The 16123-nt window shown below is 55.2% G+C and overlaps 5 protein-coding genes across 5 annotated transcripts; 2 read left to right on the top strand and 3 right to left on the bottom strand.

The window, feature by feature from the left end:
- Window positions 1-255: 255 nt before the first annotated feature.
- PG994_014595 (uncharacterized protein) lies at window positions 256-1500 on the top strand (the record flags this gene model as incomplete). The annotated part of the gene is made up of 1 exon (XM_066866004.1): window positions 256-1500. One exon carries the CDS (start codon window positions 256-258, stop codon window positions 1498-1500), a length of 1245 nt encoding a protein of 414 aa, XP_066709133.1.
- Window positions 1501-3104: 1604 nt separating this feature from the next.
- Window positions 3105-3332, top strand: PG994_014594 (uncharacterized protein; the record flags this gene model as incomplete). The annotated part of the gene is made up of 1 exon (XM_066866003.1): window positions 3105-3332. The coding sequence occupies one exon, from the start codon at window positions 3105-3107 to the stop codon at window positions 3330-3332; it is 228 nt and encodes a 75-aa protein (XP_066709132.1).
- Window positions 3333-4638: 1306 nt separating this feature from the next.
- PG994_014593 (uncharacterized protein) lies at window positions 4639-6519 on the bottom strand (the record flags this gene model as incomplete). Its single annotated transcript, XM_066866002.1, has 4 exons — window positions 4639-5354; window positions 5426-5606; window positions 5727-6002; window positions 6106-6519. The coding sequence occupies 4 exons, from the start codon at window positions 6517-6519 to the stop codon at window positions 4639-4641; spliced, it is 1587 nt and encodes a 528-aa protein (XP_066709131.1).
- A 4861-nt stretch (window positions 6520-11380) lies between these two features.
- PG994_014592 (YidC/Oxa1 family membrane protein insertase) lies at window positions 11381-13105 on the bottom strand (the record flags this gene model as incomplete). Its single annotated transcript, XM_066866001.1, is given in 3 exon segments — window positions 11381-12227; window positions 12238-12944; window positions 13013-13105. 3 exon segments carry the CDS (start codon window positions 13103-13105, stop codon window positions 11381-11383), a joined length of 1647 nt encoding a protein of 548 aa, XP_066709130.1.
- Window positions 13106-13485: 380 nt separating this feature from the next.
- Window positions 13486-14941, bottom strand: PG994_014591 (uncharacterized protein; the record flags this gene model as incomplete). Its single annotated transcript, XM_066866000.1, has 2 exons — window positions 13486-13868; window positions 14890-14941. The coding sequence occupies 2 exons, from the start codon at window positions 14939-14941 to the stop codon at window positions 13486-13488; spliced, it is 435 nt and encodes a 144-aa protein (XP_066709129.1).
- Window positions 14942-16123: the final 1182 nt, after the last annotated feature.

The raw sequence follows: 16123 nt of genomic DNA, 5'->3' as shown, positions 1-16123 counted from the left end.
CCCATTGTCCCCACGGACTCGGAATTAATTGAAGGATCGCCTTGTTTATTTTTGTTGTATTTTTCTCTTCCAATCAAGTCCACATCCGCCGCTCATGTCCGCTGTTGGTTCTGCGCAACCAAGTGCCCTTCCATGACCACATGGCTGCCAATCCCAAGCGCTGAACAGCAAACCAACCCCCAGCACAGGCGGCTTCACTCTCTCCCACCAACCCCGGCATCCAAAGATGCACACAAATCCGCCGCAGAAGTGTCGATGGCTAGGCCGGAGCAGAAGCCCCAGCCCAATGGGAAGCGTAAGCCCGCAGCAAAGTCCCAGGGTGTCGTGAAGAGGAAGCAACGGGTCCCCAACAACAATGATGCCGCCGCCGCCACCAAAACCACCGCTCCCAAAGCTGCCCCTCAATCCCGGAGAATCACCAAACGTAAAACCACCACCACCCGACCCGAGGAGTCGCCAGCCCCCGCTCCAGCCCCAACCACAGGACCAGCAGCAGCAGCCCCAACGGCAACCCCGGCGGCAACCCCGGCACCACCAGCCACGGATCCACCCGTTGTCCGCAAATTCACCAAGGAGCAGGAGTTCTTTCATGCCGTCGCCCGCCATCAGATGACGGCTCAGATCCGCGTCTTGCAGGCGAGACAAGGTGTCATGAACCTTGTCCAGCGGTCCCCCCAGGATTCCTTGATGAGGGTGTTGGGCCCCCGCTACATCCAACAGGTCCTGGATTCGTGCGCCCGCAACCCAGGTCTCCCCATCTCCGCTCACAGGTACGAGGAAATCCTCAACTCTGGTGGCCCGGGCTTTGTCGAGGGCCATTTTGCCGTCTGCCGCCTGGAGGAAGTCAGGCATATCGTGGATACTTACGGGGCCCCCAAAGTACCCTTACTCGTCCCTGCCGAATGGAATCATGAGTTCCGGAGGACCCAGGACATCCATCAGCTCTTTCAGTCTCTCCGCTTCTTCGGCCAGAAGATTGAGGTTCAGTACGCCTACCGCCCCCTCCTCTGCACCATCGAGGACCTCACCCGCAAGCTGGATCCCAAGGACGTGGAGCGATGCTTTGCCGATGCAGATACAAAGTTGGGACCGATCAACCTGCTGGACCTGGACTCCAATGATGACAATCCAGTGCCCGCGTGCATTGCCGGTCTGGTAGACCTGGGGCTTTACAACGACCTGGCCAGGAAAGGAGGCTATAGCGGCGGAGGCGGGCTCGGCCGGATGAACCGAGGAGCGGCCCTCAAGGTTTCCACCAGCTTCAAAATTTGCGGCCAGGCCGGCGTGTTCTCCGAGCCGCACGGCGACCATCTCGGCAAGATAACGAGTGTTCTGGACCAGCAAGGGGACAAACTATGGCCCGTATTTTCATCCATGGTCGAGGACGCTTCTGTCAAGTGGTTCGCCCAGAACAAGCCCGGTAGTCCCCCTCCTGCGGCCGAGGATCAGGATAAACTAGGCATATGGATCCCCGTCTTTTTGAACCGGGCTCCCTACTAATCCAGCCCCCTGGAACCATTCATGCACCGTATTCCCTGACGGACGTATATTGTACGGGCACTATGCACATTGATACCCGCGGACTACCACCAGCATTAAGCAAGCTATTGTCGAGTTGGGCCACCCCGAGGTCACAAACGACGACCCCGAGGACTCTTACATGTCATGTATGTATCACGCAGCAAAACTCTGGAAGGAGAGGATACAACCGTATAGGTGGGGGACCGACGACGAGCGAGCCGAATTCCTCCGGAAACTACGAGTGAGTCGGCCTTCTTCTGAATTGTTGTTTAGTTGTTCTCTCCCAGGTAACTAACACGCTTGTTCCAACAGGAATACATAGATCTGAACGGCAAAGGCAAATGCTGCGGCGGCAAGAAGATGCCGAAGGCGGACTCTAAAAAGAGTCAGACGCCTGTCCCCAAGATGGACCCTGCTATCAAAAGCCAGACGCCGCAGCCCCTTCCGGTCATTGCCGCTCCTCCCGAGCCGCCCAAGTGGTTTCACAGCCAGAGCTGCGTCTTTAATAAGATGCTTGTACAAGAGGGATTTTAATGAATGAGTCTTCATTATTCTGTAGATATATAAACAAGCAGACTCATAGTTCTGCGCCAACGAAATTCCAACGATGGTAGTGGCGTGGGATGGGTATAATACGCTGAAACGAAGAGGCATCATGCCATGTTTCCTGCCAGACAAGGACTGGGGAAAGATTCGAGTAGGATCCATTGTTTGAGTACGCATGTCTGGGAGGTGTAAGTCCTCGATTTGTGCACAGTGATCATAGAGGAGCTTTGGAGTATAGGAAAAGGGGTTGCAATACGATGATCTTTTAAGGAACAATGACACAACCCGTGGACGATGCAGCTTTGTATATGTGGCTGTTCGTTCTGCTGACTCAAGTATCTTGGGCGCATATGTAGGGAAGAAGCCGAGGAGTGAAAAAGAATACTCGGGTTTTGTTACCGTTGCCCTCGCCCCTTTCCCATTTTTTAAGAGGCCAGAGGACACTGGTGGAAGTGGCCTAGCTGATTTATGCACTTGATAAGGAGACGGTGTCCTGCGTCATTATATACTCAAGGCAAGAGTTTCTGTATTAGCAGAGCTATTAACATCAGCAGCCAAGTGACGAATAGTATAGTCACAGCAACAGTACTGTTCGTATTTAGCCCTCGCATAACATCGTATTCAATTCAGGTAACAACTTACATTATCGAGATCCGGGGTCGAGACGGGAAAACATTGATCGATGGGTCCCAACAATTCGGTTCGGGCCTTTCGTGGAGGGCGATGGGGCGCATGGGTCCTACGGAGTGTCAATCTTTGACATCGTACGTTTTGCACAGTAACGCAAGCGCCTAGACCCTGCGCGCATTCGCTTTTGGTAATATCCCCTAGGTGGCGAGAGCGCTGCCCAGGGGATAACCAATTTTGGATGGACCCGGACGCTAGCCAGCACAAAACCATATATATCACACGATGTGCGAGAGAAATCTATACTTCCCCCCATTTTCAAATCCTCCCACTTTCTCTTGACTGGCCTCCGTTTTCCAGACTTCTCCCAATATTTCTCTTACACATTAGTCAACCTCGAGCATCTAAAGATGTCATCTCCGTTACATATCAACGCCACGTGCACCTCCATCGAAACGCTCCCCGAGGCTGGGAACATTGCCGGCATTCCTCTCAACATCACCACCTACTTCACACCGGCCCAAGACGCCTGGTACCAGCCCATGACCACATGCTGCAGCCCCAAGCCCGTTGGCCTTGCGGAGGGTTGCTATTTCTGGTGCGAACAGCCGCCGTCTCACCCCAGCCTCTCCGACTGATCGAGTTGCGTGCGCCACGGCGCGACCAACGGGACCAAATCGAGCATCACGGGGATGCACAAGGCTGGAGCGGCTAGGCTCCAGACTGGCGCCCTGGAAAAGATGGCCATGGTGGTTCTTGCTGTCCTTGTTGGCAGTGCGTGTACTTGGTTTTGATATGGTTTACTCGAGAAATGACATGCATAAGTAACGTATCGCACTGGATCAAACTCTTGGTCTGGATCATTACCAAGGCTAGGTCAAGAAGAAATGTTGGCTTGCCGTGGTGCTAAGTCCAGTCAATTCACGAGACTCTCCAAGGAGGACAGCTCAAGCCTGTAATAGAGCGGCATCAACCATCGACGTTGTCGGGGCTTAAGCCGCCGACAGAGCACGTGGAGAGGGCCGCGGATCGGCTCGGCCACGTTGCCCTCCCAGCCACAGGCGTTCCCAGTATCCGTGCTGGTCCGAGATGGCGCTCTGCAGCGTCTTGGCGTCGGCAGGGCAGGCGCCCAGCGTGTGGCGCCCTGGGTGTTTGCTAACCAGGGGTCGTTCCGATCTCTATCTCATAAAGTAGTTCCTGCCCGGTTGTGATTTGCACACCAATGGGATTTCCTCAGCTTCCCAATGAAAGCGCTGAAGCCAGTTTCTTCCCCTTTACGCAAGATCTGCTTCCCCGCGTTTATGTCGATAAACAAATCTCTTGGCTTTGCACAACTAGGACCTTGAGAATCCGTATTCCTCACAAGCTGCCCCTGAACCGATGGGATGGTAATCAACTACCGCTATTTGGAGGCTGATACATGTGTGAGATACCGGCGCATTTACAGATCCAAGACACAGCTCTGTACACGAGTATATAACGGATAAGGGCACTATTCTCCCCTGACATGTAAGTAGTTCTTTCTTTGTTTGATAAGCCCATATAGTATATATAGTAAGTACATATCCTGTCGATATTTGATGTTTCTTTCATTATTCCATCATGTCATCAAACCGGGGGCCCTTTCTTTTCGAAGGTGGCAGCATAGTAGTAGTATCATCGACTACAACTCACTCACTCACGCACTCGCCTTGTTGGCGTTTTTATGTTTTCCTACATATGCAACCATCCACCCATCCGTCCATCCAATGTCCAGTCCAATTAATAAGTAAGTGTGCAGTCATGTCGACTCAAGAACATATTGTTGTATCTGGCTAGAAGAGAGTGCCGTCCGAATCGATCAAGATTGGCGGTTCTTTAGTGTTTGGCCGACTGACCTCGGCAATTTCTCTTCCACCCTTCAAAAGCACTCTTATCAGCCTCTCTGTAAATCATGGCATCATATCATGTGTTCTTCTCGTCCTGGAGAGACTCCGGGAGAGAGAGAGAGAAAGAAAAAAAGAAACTTACCTTCCAACTCCCCGCCTCAAGCAGCTGCCCCAGCGTGATCTCGCCCCCGTTCAGCTCCGCCCGGAGCGCGTAGTTGACGTCGTCGCACAGCTTGTCCAACAAGCCCACGGTGACGCCGCGCCACTCCACAATAACGTCGTCGCTCGGGTCGAACATGGGCGCGACCTCGTTGGCGCGCACGTTGTGGCGCCGACAATAATCGCCGTAGTGTTCGAGCCCGCGGTCCTCGTCCACTTTCCGCAGGTTCAGCACGCCCATGTCGACGAACAGCCCGCCGTTGCGGTACTCGGGCAGGCCCGTCAGCAAGTCCGAGCCGGCGAAGTGGATCCGCAGCAGCTGCTGCATCGGCTGCATCAGCGAGTAGCAGAGCCACTGCGTCAGCTTGTGCAGCGGCACGATCGACTCCCACTCGCCGCGGCCGGCCGACTGCGGGTTGTTGGGGAACGGCGAGAACGAGGGCGATGTCGGCGACGAGGCCGACACCTGGGGCATGGACGAGCACGGCCAGGCGTCACCCAGCGAGATTCCGTCGATGGCGGTCCGCGACGGCCAGATGGAGCCCAGGCTGGTCATGAGTACATTCCAGAGGACGGGCAATATCACGATGGGCATGGAGGATGCCTGTGTCGTGGGATGCGACAAGAGGTAGTCTTCGCGTACCAGTCAGTCAGCTGACCAAATTCCACATCGAATAGGGGAGAGAGGAGAATTCAATACTCACCAACCATGTTGCCTGGCCGTCCCTCGTCGCCAAAGAAGATTCTTTGTTTTTGCAGGGCGGTGCTTAGCCGTGTCAGCAGCTCGGCGCGGCACTCGAGTCCTGCTATCTCGTTGCCGGGGCGGGACTGCAGCCCCTTGGCCAACTGCTCCACTTTGAGTTTGCTCAGGCCCTCCTTGTCCACCTGGAACTTGTTCCGCGAATCCCCGAAAAAATGCCCTGTAACGACCAATCACGCGCTCATTAGCTTTCTTTCTTCCATCCATCTTCCCAGATTTCCTTGCCGCGACACAAGAAAACTTACGGTTTTGAACATTTCCAAGCTGGCAATGGCCAGGCCTTCGGACCGCCGGTAGACCCGGCCATTCTCGGCGCTCTTGAAGGACCAGGACGTGCCGGCGCCTGCATCCAGCAGAACGCTGACCATGAACAGGTCAATTAACCGGCGGCACTTCTCGGTCATGTCGACGGAATCGTCGAATGTGGACAACAGGGCAGCGATGCGATCGCGGCCGCCCACGCAAAAGTGCTGGTATCGGCTGTGCATCGGAATGGTGTTGAAGGGCGCATCGTAGTCTCTCTGCAAAAGGGGCACGTCTGAGTGTTAGCGGGCCCGCAAGTTGAATTATATATTCTGCATTCGAATAACAACAATAATTAGGTAGATGCAGAACCGGACTAACCTTGATGATCCCACAGACGAACCGGACGACGTCGGGGAACTTGTTCATGTCCACGTCGAAGTGGTGCAGCTTGTTGCGCACGGCCTTGTCGGCGATGATACGGGAGCGCTCGCGCACGGCGCCCAGGCTGCGCAGGTAGGCGGCCGGGTCGAGGTTCGGGTCCGGCGGCTTGGGCAGGTCGACGCGCGGGATCTGCACGGGCGAAAAGGGGGTCAACGGCGTCGGCGGCATGCTGCTGCCGCCCGACGACCGGTTGCCGCCGCCCATGCGGGACGTGTGGATGGTGTGGTGCGGGCTGGTGGGCGACTTGAGCGTGTCGATGTCCGAACCAAAGCTGGTGGTCGAGTGGGCGTCGCCGTTCAGCGGCTTGGCCACCGTCTTGGCCGGCCGCGGCTTTTTCGAAAACAGGCCCATGTTGGTTGGTACTCTGATATTTTATTTTTATTTTTATTCAATCGAATAAATATTCCTTTCTCTTCTTCTCCGTCGTCTGTCTCTTTCCGAATTGGGCCTTTTGGGAAGCACCGAAATTGAAGATTCCGAAAATAGCAAGCTCAAGCTCTGTCCCAGTTGCGATGCGACGAAAGGGTTGGGCCGAGGGAGCGAAGGTGGGATGTGGGATGTCCAGAAAGAGGATCGCCTGGTGGGGTTGGAAATTTTAATCGATAATCAGAATCAGACGAGCTCCGACTTTGCCCAAAGAGTCGTTAGTCGGTAGTCGGTAGTCGGTAGTAGTCGGTAGTGTGAGTAGTACAACACTTCTCTCTCGAGCTCTCTGGTTCCGTTGCAATGGGAGCTGCAATGGAAGAGTGGGAAAGGGCAGAAGACGCGCGAGGTGGTCCTCCTACAACGTATATATGGCGTACACAGAGGATGCAATATTACGCCCAAAATGAACATAGGCCGGGACCCGGTCCTATCACAGCACTTCGAGGGGGTGGCGCAACTGATGGTTCTTGGTTCTCCAGGAATAGCGTTTGGGGTCAGTTGGTGATCGGTGTTTCGATTTCCAGAGCTCCTCCCTCCAAAACACAGCCGGGAAAGAAGCGTGTGGTCTTGGTATCTGTTTTGTCTGATGTTACGTCGTACGTCGACGGGCCGCCAGATGTCGCTAATGGCAGGTTTAATGATTTGTTATGTGGTCGAAGCAGCAGCAATGACAAGAAGCAGGCGACACCAAGTTGCGTTCGCTCCGTCAAGTATGTCGTCGATCCGGTATCCGATCTATCTTCTCTACTTCAAAAGAGGGAGAGAGAGATGCGCGCGGTCCCGGGAAGGAGGAAGAAAAAGGGAGACAGCTTGAGAGAAAGCGAGAGAAAAAAAGCGAGAGAGCGCCAGGGACTTGCGAGAGTGTCCGCCACAGAAGCCGACTCGACTCGGGCGCGGGTTACAATGCGAACAACCCAAGGTCAACACCCCCCTAGTATGTCAATAGCTCGACAGTCGGGGGATACAGTAGTAGACGATCCAGATAGCCAGACTCGTGCTTGTATGGGACCAGTAGTCAGGACACGACACTTTTCGCAGACCAGCCTTCACTTGGGTCAAGTAAGTACGGCATGGTCTGGTTTACTTATGGATTCTCGGCTGGTTAGTTAGTAGCGTGCTCGCTCTAACCCACCTGAGCACTGGATTCCGGGGAGGTGGTTTGAGCTTGTCGCTTGTCGCAACTCGTGCAGTCGCACCGTGGCTTTTTTTCCAGGGTCCGGGTAGGGAAACCGACGAGTCTGAAGCCCAGCCACTATGGATCCGGCCACCACTCGAAAGTAGCTCTGCGCTCCGGGCCAGTCCAGAATCCCAGAATCCTTACCTATCTCTCTCCCCCTTGCGAGAGTGACCTTTTGTTTGCGATTCGTACATACATACGTACGTTAGCAGTTAGTTTAGCAAGAGGTAGTCATTCATTGATGTGCCATTGCCATGGGCCAATATGGGGACACCCTCACCCCTGCTTCCCTGATGGGGATCCGCTGAGCTGCGCGCGACTGGGTCAATCGAGTGGTCGACAATCCCTGTGATCGTCAGGAACCGCATTTCTTTGGGGGCCACCTACTGGGCCGCCCAGTCCGTCCGATTTTTTTCTGGTACTCCGTACAAATCGATGATTTGACGGGGCTAGTGCCTAATAATGCACGGTCCGCAATCAAAATGCCCATCTGGCCATTCTGGTTCGTTCAGTCGCCCAAAGGACCAGGCACCAGCTAAATTTTCTCATAAACTGCCGTGTGTACTGTGTCACTGAAGCTGTACATGTGAATGGCACCAAACGTAGAAGAAGAGCTGAAGCCGAAGACTCGAAAGACCACAAGGAGAGACGGAATCCATGTCCCCAAGTGCGTTGCGAATGACGAAAGATGTAACGCGAAGCTGCACTGTACAATTTGTCTCTCCAAAGCAGAGGTAGCATCGAACCAATCGGGCTGCCAATCCGGCCCGACGGTTGAAAAGGTGGGTTGGATAATTGCAGGTGACAGACATTCCAAATTCTCCATCGCATTTCATCTTATGACATCTACCTGCATACTTACTTGACAAGGCGAAGCACATACCACAAACATACATCATCCCGTTGCATCAGATGCAGAGAGTGAAGCAATCCCGTTTGATGGGTTGCAGCAGAGGACCCTCGGCCTTATGACATCAGCGCCGCCGAGTAGGTCTCTCCGGGAGAGAAGGGGTGCAAACCAATTCCAGGCCGCCCTTATTCAACATGAGGTAAGCAGAGCTATCAATTTCAACGTGGAACCGGCGCTAGGGTTCTGTAGGGAACCCATACGTCTAGCCGTCGTCTAACTACCAGGGATGTGATTAATGATTTTCGACTTCTTATTATTTTCTTGTAATTTGTTTTGAGTCATGGGCAGAGCGTTTCGTCGAGTAGTAGTGGGTATCAACCGAATATCACATTTTGATGGCCCGGGGTTGATTTGGAGTACCGGAGCTGCCCCGAAGTTTGTAGATTGGAGTTTGGAAAATGGAGGACGGAGGGATTGGAAACGTCAATACTGCGTACAATTTGACTGTAACAACACCAGACCTCGCAAAGCAATCATGGCCAGAACTGGCAGCTGCTGCTGCTAGGTGCCTACCACATACATACCCCTTCATCCGGGAGCGGTGTGTGTGGATAATCCCGAGATGCATGGGTGTGAGAAGATAGAGGATGAGAAAGGAAAAAAACAGATGTTGCGCAATTTCGTGCCTGCGGGAAAGGATCCCTGCGAAGGTCCTTTACCGAGATCCAAACGGCAAGGAAGAGAGATTCCCTCTTCCTAGCTGTACCCGGTGAAGTGAGGGCTGTACGTAGCCCTTCCCACTCCGACGTATCTATCATCCTAATTCAGCGATATCTACGCGATATCTACGAAGGTATATCAGCGCCCTATTAAGTATGGGTGCAATTTCCAGTCCGGGCTACCAGATGGTTCGCTGCCAATCCTCGAATAACTTCTGCTTTTTTTAAACAAAGAATAAGGCAGACCCCGTTTCGAATACGTCGCGCCAAGGACCAGAGAACCACGACTCGACGACCTCTGGGATGGACGGCTCTAGGGATGAATCGAGTCTGGCGCGCTCTCTCACCCGATTGATTGATTGATTATTGATTGATTGATTGATTGATTGATTGATTGACTGACTGACTGACTGACTGATTGATTGATTTGATTTGCTTTCTATTCGTTCCCATGGATGGCGCCATGGGGTGGAGAAGAAGGGATTCAGGGAAGGGCTACTGTAACCTAGGGAGTCTAGCCCGGGACAGGGGCTCTAAAGATGATGCAAGGCGAGCGAGCCACAAAGCCACTCTCTGCCACTCTCTCACCGGGCTCTTCTACTGCGTGCTGCTGGCTGCTGCAGACAGACTGCAGACTGCCAGACTGCTGTCAGCAAAGAAATACGGGGTGTCCTGACATGTGTCACGAAACATGTGTCAGGAACGGGAACCGATGGACCGACAAAAGAAAAGCCGTCCATCTCAAAAGTGATACCCAATAACCAACCGATCAGTGATATGACATAATCTCCAAAGCCCTCTCGCCCCATTCCTCCTTAATCATATATTGTATTTCGTATTAAACACAGCTCTCTCTCACAATAGTGTCGACCCAATGTTACATCGCCAGACGGGCGCGACAAAGAAGTGGATTGGCGATGGACGATGGATGCTCCCATCCGGCTGGTCCCCGGTCTGGAAGCTGTTGGACAAGTTCCCCGTCCAGCCCGTCCGTCCACACGGTCCATATCCTAAAAAGCGCGCGCGGTAGGCGGATCTTCAGCAACCACCATCGAGTGGGTGTGCGCAGTGCAAGCGCTAGCTTTCTCTGCTAGGCTGGCTGAGTGGCTTGTGGCTCTACCTAAAAGCCCACAAGTGAACCGATGGTCGAGCTGCTTGAGTGGCTGCCCCCGCCAAGCCCACCGGGCTGAGAGACGGTGCCAGCCTCGATACTGCAATGGGATACATGTAGGCTGGACATGTGGGGGAGGGATGGGTTTATTGGATAAGCACAGACGGACACACCAGACACACAGACATGCGACCAGGGCAAGCCGCGCATCGTGGAGAATTACCTAAGGTTAGTCAGTGCATGCTGGTAGGTAAGCATCTGGAGTCAATTGCTGCATCTAACGATCTCGTATGATGCTTCTCGTAACCAGGCATTCTTTTCTCCTAACCAGGCTTCTCTCTGAACCAGGTAAGAGGACCCTTTCCTCCTGATGTCAACATGCTTGCACATGCAGATGGTGGGACGAGCTGAGGGTGTGAAGGTGCGAGGGTCGTGGGGTCGACCTTCAAGGACGACAGTACAAACGCAATATCCAGAGCGGAGTGGTCTCCGAGCGGCAACAGCTTTGGTTGTTGACTAAGATTGCTGCCCAGATCGCAGGAAACGATGGATGTTTTGTTTCGGTTCTGCGATGGAATCCTCCGCTACGAATAATGCACCGGGGTATGTGCTACGGGAAATTCACGGGGAGTTGTGTATGAATGCAACTTTTAATATTGTATCTCAGAAGTATTTACATGGCTTCAGCTGGTTAGATAGCAGCACCAAGAGAAAGAGTAGGAGAGAAAGCCCCAGCAAACCGGCAGAATAGTCCAGTCGAGAGCTTGCTGGTGCCCAAAATCTATCAAACCCAGCCCGATCACATTATCATTTCATGTGATCCAGGATGCGTTTTGTCTCTTTTAATATAGTACAAAGCACCTCTCGCCATCATACACACGACAGGCAGGGCATCTGCCACCTACCGTCCATGCGTGGTGCGTGGACATTTAGACCTGCTTCCGGCGGCGACGCTGCTCCTCGAGTCGGCGAGCCGCCTTCTCCTTCTCCTCGCGCGACCGCCTCGCCTCGTACTCGGCCGCCTTCTTGCGCGCGATGCCCTTCTCGCCGCCGCTGTAGTCCTTGATGACGTTCGTCAGCCCGTCGCCGACGCTCTGGATCTGCTTGGTGGCGCCCTCCATCATCCCCTTGAAGCCCGACACCGACGGCCCCTCGGGCGAGTCCGGCGGCTGGGAAGCGACGACGGCGGGCCGCGTGGGGGCCTGGTAGCCGATGCCCATGCGTTTGTATTGGCTCGCGGCCATCACCGTGGGCTTGGCCGGCAGCGGGGGCAGGCCCGTCATGCGCCGGACGACGGGCTGGATCAGGACCCAGTTCTGCGCCGTCGTCAGGGCGCTGAAGGTGAAGAAGAACCACTGCAGGGCCGAGGGCAGCCACATGGTGCACAGGAACATGAAGGGCGTCATGCCGTAGATGAACAACTTGCCCATCTGCTCGCTCTGCGGCGTCTTGTGCAGGGTCGAGCGCTGCTGGTGCCGGAACATGACGACGGTCAGCAGGGCCGTGGCCATGGGCAGCACGTAGGTGGGGTCGTAGACGCTCAGGTCGGTGAACCAGGCAATGCCCCCCGTCTCCAGGCTGGGCACGGGCAGCTGCCCCATGGCGCGCAGCAGGCGGAACATGCCAAAACTGAACGGGACGGCGATGAGGGGCGGCAAGATGGCCTTGATCGTAGACGTGCCCGCGGCTTTCTGGAGGCGCAGCACGGTGGTGCGGTGCTTCATGACGGCGGCCTGGTCCCCCTGCGACACGGCGAACTTGAACTCCTCCCTGGGCCTGTATGAACTGGGGGTTCTTGGTCAATACCTGCATGCGCCCGCTGTACTTGGCTCCGAGAATGCTGGGCCAAACCATGACCAGGCGGATGAAAAGGGCGGCGGCGCCTATGGCACCCCACCAGTGCAGGCCGGCCGTGACGTGGAGGTGCTCGATCAGCCACTCGCACATGGCGGTCGGGCCCCAGCCGAAGTCGAGACCCAGATCCTTGAGGTAGCCGATCCGTTCGGGCATGTCGAGGATGTTCTGGATGCCGAGCTCGTCGAAGCTGTCAGGCAGAATGGAGGAGAAGTCGGAGGATTCAGGGGCGGAGCCAGGCAGTCCCGTCGTAGCGGCGGTTGCGTCGGGCATAGGAGTGGCGGCGGTGGATGCTTGGGCGGCGGTGGCATCGGCGGGGGCCAACTTATCCCATAAGGAAGGGGTCGAGGGGTTTGCGGTAGTGGCTTCGGGAACCGATGTCGGGTCGGCGGCGGCGGGCGGCTGTTGCTTGCTGCCCGAGCTGAAGGGCCACAGAGACAGCGCGCGTGTGGCGCCGGCCCTCTGAGCGAAGGCATTGGGCGAGGCAGGCGAGAGCTTCATCGAGGCTAGCCGTGGCATGCCGCTGACCTGGCCGCGCAGGCTGCCGGAGGGGTTGCTATTCCATTGCTTGGGCGAGGCCGAGCCGAGCTTTCGCATCTGGGAGAACTGTCGGTTCGAGGATACCAAGGATGAAGCGAGCTAGGAGGTTGCGTGTGTTAGTCCATTGGGAAGTGCCACGATAGCAAGATGTCGTGCACAAAACTCACCTTGACATTTCCTGTCCTCGAACCAGACACACAATGCCGCAGCATCAGGGCTGGGCTGGCGCTGGAGCCGGAGAGGGCTCTGGCGGGCAACATGGCGACTACAGACTACACCGTGGAGTTGGTGTCGGCGGGTTGTAGGGGATCAGAATGGTCGGCCGCCGGTGTCGCCAGCGTGGTGAAATCTTACAAAGCTTCAATTGCGACACGGCCGATTCTTCTCTTTTTTGGGGGACCGCATCTTTTTCTTTAGCGCACCAGCCCGACCCGAATTGTGGGTCAGTCACTCCAATCGGCCTTGTCGTCGCCCTACTGGCCGTTGCTGTGACTTATTCATTCTACATGTACGTAGAAGCTCAAATACCATCAACGATAACATCTCTCAACACCCTCAAATCCTGGTTGCAGTGAGTGTATGAAGCCTTGGATCTTTACACGAGTTGGTTACTCTGATGGCATTCATAATGCATTCCGTATTACACAGTCTGCACGCTTTGCAGAGCTTTCTGTTCTATCCGAATCTGCTGCAACGAGATGGGCCGAATGACCTGGCCTGACAGCATCAGGTGGTGAATGGCTTCATCCAGAGACTTCATATCAGCTTCGTCCAGTCGTTTCTGAAATATATTGAGACTCCAACCGCCATACCGATGCACAACGGCCTCCAAAGCCTGGATTACACATGGTTCCATGGTCAGTTCCCACGTGCCTCGCCAAGTAATCGTAGTAGCTGGCCCGGCCGTGTTATATCGCGGGGCACCCGATACTTGAAGAGCGCCGCCAGCAGCCCCTTTCTTCCGTTCCAAATCTCCATGCTTTCCAGTGGCGACATCTTCATGGCCGCCGCCGCCGCCGCTGCCTGAAGCATCGCTCCAATCAGTTCGTCGCAGATGCTTCCCAGATCTCACATCACCAGTGCTTATCCCCGATAATCACAGGACAAGGATTGGTTTACGCGAAATCGTAACATTTCATCTATATGTACCGGAAACTGCTATATACAAGGTCTGTCCATCTCATGCCCATCCATGCATTCATTCAATGTGCTGTATACCGAGCATCCCATCAACTTCTCGTCATCCTATTTCCTTCCTCCCGCTCCCCAACCCACCGGGTCCATCGCTTGATGCTGACTAGAGTTTTGGGGAATCTAGCAGGTCATGACGGCGGGGCCGGGGTTGGTGTAGCTGGTCGGCAGGGGGTAGTACAAGTTGATCTCGATACCGGGGTCGGTGGCCTTGTACGCGCCCGGCAGCGCGACGCCGGCGGGCGTCTTGGTGCCGCTGCTGGTGATGTTGAGCTGCCCGCACGCGAGGTAGAACTGGGCGCCGCCGGCCTGGCTCGCCGAGTGCAGGGCGATATGCTCGACGCGCAGCAGGTAGGCGCCCTCGGCGACGCACTCGGGGATCTTGACGCTCGTGGTCGTCAGCTTGTCCGACGGCCACGACAGGCCGTTGACGTCGGTCCCGAACTTGGGCCCGTCCTCGTAGATCTTGAACCAGACGTCGCCCTTGCCGTCGAAGGACTCGGCCGTCTCGCCCGAGGGCGCCTTGGCCAGGTAGTACTGCATCGGGCCTGGGTGCTGGATGTCCGGGTCGATGGTGAAGCCGACCGTGTCGCCGGCGCTGACGGAGAGCGTCTTGGCGCCCTGGTTGCCGTTGGCGTAGCACGTCATCAGGGGCGAGGTGACGTCTTGGATGGGGCCGTGGAACTGGAAGTTCTCCGTCTTGCGCACGTACTCCCAGTCACCCGTCTTCTCGCCATTGTGGATGAGAGCGGGGAAGGTGTCTGTATTGGGCGAAAAGTAATCAGGTGGTCAGGCCAAGTTCAGGAGTTGATGGGAGAGAGCATCTTTCTTCTCTGTGGTATAAGTGACGTACAGTGAGCGGAGGCGGCCGAGGCCAAGAGAACGGCAGCAGCGACGGACTTCATGGTGACTGAGTTGATGGATACTAGACACGGGTTCGGGTGGGCTGACGGTTGGATGGGCTGGGTGAGGAGTGAGGGACTGTGACTGGAGTTGGAGGAATATCACGTTCCCTTATATACTCGAACCCGTCCCCCTGGAAGCGGCAATGCGGTACGACGCCCTCTACATGTTCCCCTCGCCGCTCCCTGGCCATTGGGCCGCCACTTGAAGACTTGGCTTTCCCAAACACGGCCATGCGCAACCATGACAGGTTCACGGCATGCGATTGATGGCAGTGTAGGCCCGAATGGGTAGACTGTAGTCTGCATGGGTAATGAAGTGGCCACGGAGGATGTCTGCATCATGTGAAGAATAGATTAAACCACACGCTCAACCCCAGACACTAGTGGGGTGGCAGTTGCCGCAGACCAGCCGGCGGATTGGTCCAAAACCTGGTTCTGATCTTGCGGAGCCAGCCGGGCGGACGAATCATTCGATCCGGGTATCTACTTGGCACACTCATCAGCTTTAAGGGGTGTTCATGCTTTTGTGATTCATCGCATCGCAACTTGGTAGGCACCCGCAACGATCTTTGCTGGGTATTTTTTCGGGGGACTCTCCTCAGGTCTGCTAGTTCGTCCTTCGTGATTTCGGGCGACGGAGCCGAACAACTCAGAAAAATAACGCCTGACAGTCTCCTTTCTTCAACACCCAAGTCCGCCCAGACGCGCCAGTTCAAAGCTGTATGCACGCCGAGTGCGCGGCAGCGGTAGGACCAAGAACGGCCAAAATTTGCACTTGCGGCGGCCCCTCAGGGGTAACGATCGGCAGTCCGCAGGCGCTAACGGGACACGTGCATTAATATACCAACGACCACCCTGGGCTTAGCGCCTATAAATACTTCCCTTTTGGGTAGCCACGGAGGATGGCATCGCGAACATCACAAGGGCCATGCTTGGATTCCACCTATAGCGAGTTGCCAACCATCCCCTCTGTCGGGCCGTTTTGCCAAGACATCCCAGAACGCTCTTGCATATAAGAACGAGGATAAGATCGACGTCATGGAGTTCCATGTTGTTGGCTCCTCTCCGGCAGATCTATTCCGGTATACTGATTAAGAAAGACACTAAAACAATCTCATGGCACCTACGATCACGATCTTCTGATCTGCCCGGATCAGCAACGATTTCTTCCACTAGCTGAGA

This window comes from Apiospora phragmitis (assembly GCF_038363925.1).
Source record: "Apiospora phragmitis strain CBS 135458 chromosome Unknown utg000013l:1.0-2965645.0:1.0-2969333.0, whole genome shotgun sequence".
NCBI classification, from domain to species: Eukaryota; Fungi; Ascomycota; class Sordariomycetes; order Amphisphaeriales; family Apiosporaceae; genus Apiospora; species Apiospora phragmitis.
Note: the sequence above shows the minus strand (reverse complement) of the source record. Positions and strands in the feature narration are given on the sequence as shown.